Source organism: Haplochromis burtoni, unplaced genomic scaffold (assembly GCF_018398535.1).
Source record: "Haplochromis burtoni strain Fernald_Lab_line unplaced genomic scaffold, NCSU_Asbu1 Contig_2555, whole genome shotgun sequence".
NCBI classification, from domain to species: domain Eukaryota; kingdom Metazoa; phylum Chordata; class Actinopteri; order Cichliformes; family Cichlidae; genus Haplochromis; species Haplochromis burtoni.
Window position 1 is genome coordinate 4979 of NW_024584916.1, and position 1415 is coordinate 6393.

Below are 1415 nucleotides of genomic sequence, written 5' to 3' on the forward strand. Positions count from 1 at the left end.
TCTCTCTCGAGAGCTTGTCGTATTTTCTGCCAGAAGACTCCAGTGTGTTGACCAGCCTGTGGCCAGCTCAAGTAAGAGCTCCTCTTCACCAGACTCCTTATTTGGAAGTACGGAGACAGCTGCTTGGCTGGTATGTCCTCCAGAAACACCATGATCAGCACATCCTTGTGCTCATCGAACAGACGGTAGCTAAAGACACCACACACAGATTAATCAGTGTAGAAGCTGGCGATGTCATTACATGTAAGGACAAAGAGTTGGTAACCATACCTGGCCATCTGGATTTCTTTGGAGCACCACTCACTCTGCAGGTAATTTGGGCTGATCACACAGATAGTCTTTCTGCTGCTATAGATGGCATCTGTAATGTTTTCTACAATGGGCTTACCTGTAAAAACAGAAATCTGAGACGTTAAACAAAAATCTCACACATCAAACATGTCAGCATTTTTCTAGTTTTAACATTTACTACTTAAAACAGCACTGGTGAATAACATAAAATGTATGTCTGTGAAGGTTCTCAGTCATCCAGGTCATTGTAGTCTATTGTTTCCAAGCTCCTTAGACAACATAAAATGTAGCCTTTTCTATGAGTTAAAACATTTCAAAGGTATTCTCACTTTTGAGAAGAGCAGGATCTACAGTAGTGTCTAAATTTCAGTCACAGCCTTTGGTGGGACTTTTTGTGTAATGGACAAGCAAAGCACAATTCAATAAGCTTCTGGGGTAATAACTGGTGCTGACTCAGACTTTAATTTTAATATTTTCTGTAATTCAATATTTTCTGGGATTCAGATGTTTTTGTACGTCTATATTCTTTTATGTGAAACCCAATTTCATGATTTCAGGAAAAAACTGGACCAATCTTAACTGTATATTTTCCAGAGTAAATCTTTCATTTTCCTACATGTAGGATGCTTTGAAAGTTGAGCAGCACATCTAAAGTCTACTTTTAGAGGTTTAAAGATCAATTTGTAGCTCTTGTCCAGATAGTAAGTCTTAAAATATCTAGATCTAGCACTCAAACTTCGTTTTGTGGGTCACGTGGGATTGGTATTCTTGTTTGACATCATATCAGCCATTTATATTTGTGTAAAGATATTGTATTAAAATTTTGAACAAAACAAAACAAAAAACAGTCGTGTAAACCCCGATCTTTGTCAGTACAAGTTTAAGGAAAGCTGAGGCAGTTTGTGTGGTAGCTTCATTAAATATAGATCTAAAAATAGAAAAAAAAGAGGCTAATGATAATCATATATACCTGGTTCAAAGTCTCTGTGGTGCAGACAGAGTCTCCAGCCCTGTTGACCCTCCAGCTCTGGAAGCAACTCTCCACAGACCCAAGCTTCATCATGAACATTGTAGGAGACAAAGGCATCGTAGCTGTGAGGAATACCTTTCTTCCTCCTCTTATT

General features: G+C 38.4%; 1 protein-coding gene across 1 annotated transcript in view; it reads right to left on the bottom strand.

The window, feature by feature from the left end:
* The window catches only part of LOC102295688 (toll-like receptor 13), a gene marked incomplete at its 3' end in the record, with an annotated part of 4144 nt that continues 2729 nt past the window's right edge, over positions 1-1415 (bottom strand). The window contains exons 2-4 of the mRNA XM_042217678.1: positions 1262-1409; positions 271-388; positions 1-189 (exon numbers count right to left, since the gene is read on the bottom strand). Coding sequence (XP_042073612.1) covers positions 1-189; positions 271-388; positions 1262-1409 — 455 coding nt within the window. The remainder of the gene's footprint in view (positions 190-270; positions 389-1261; positions 1410-1415) is intronic.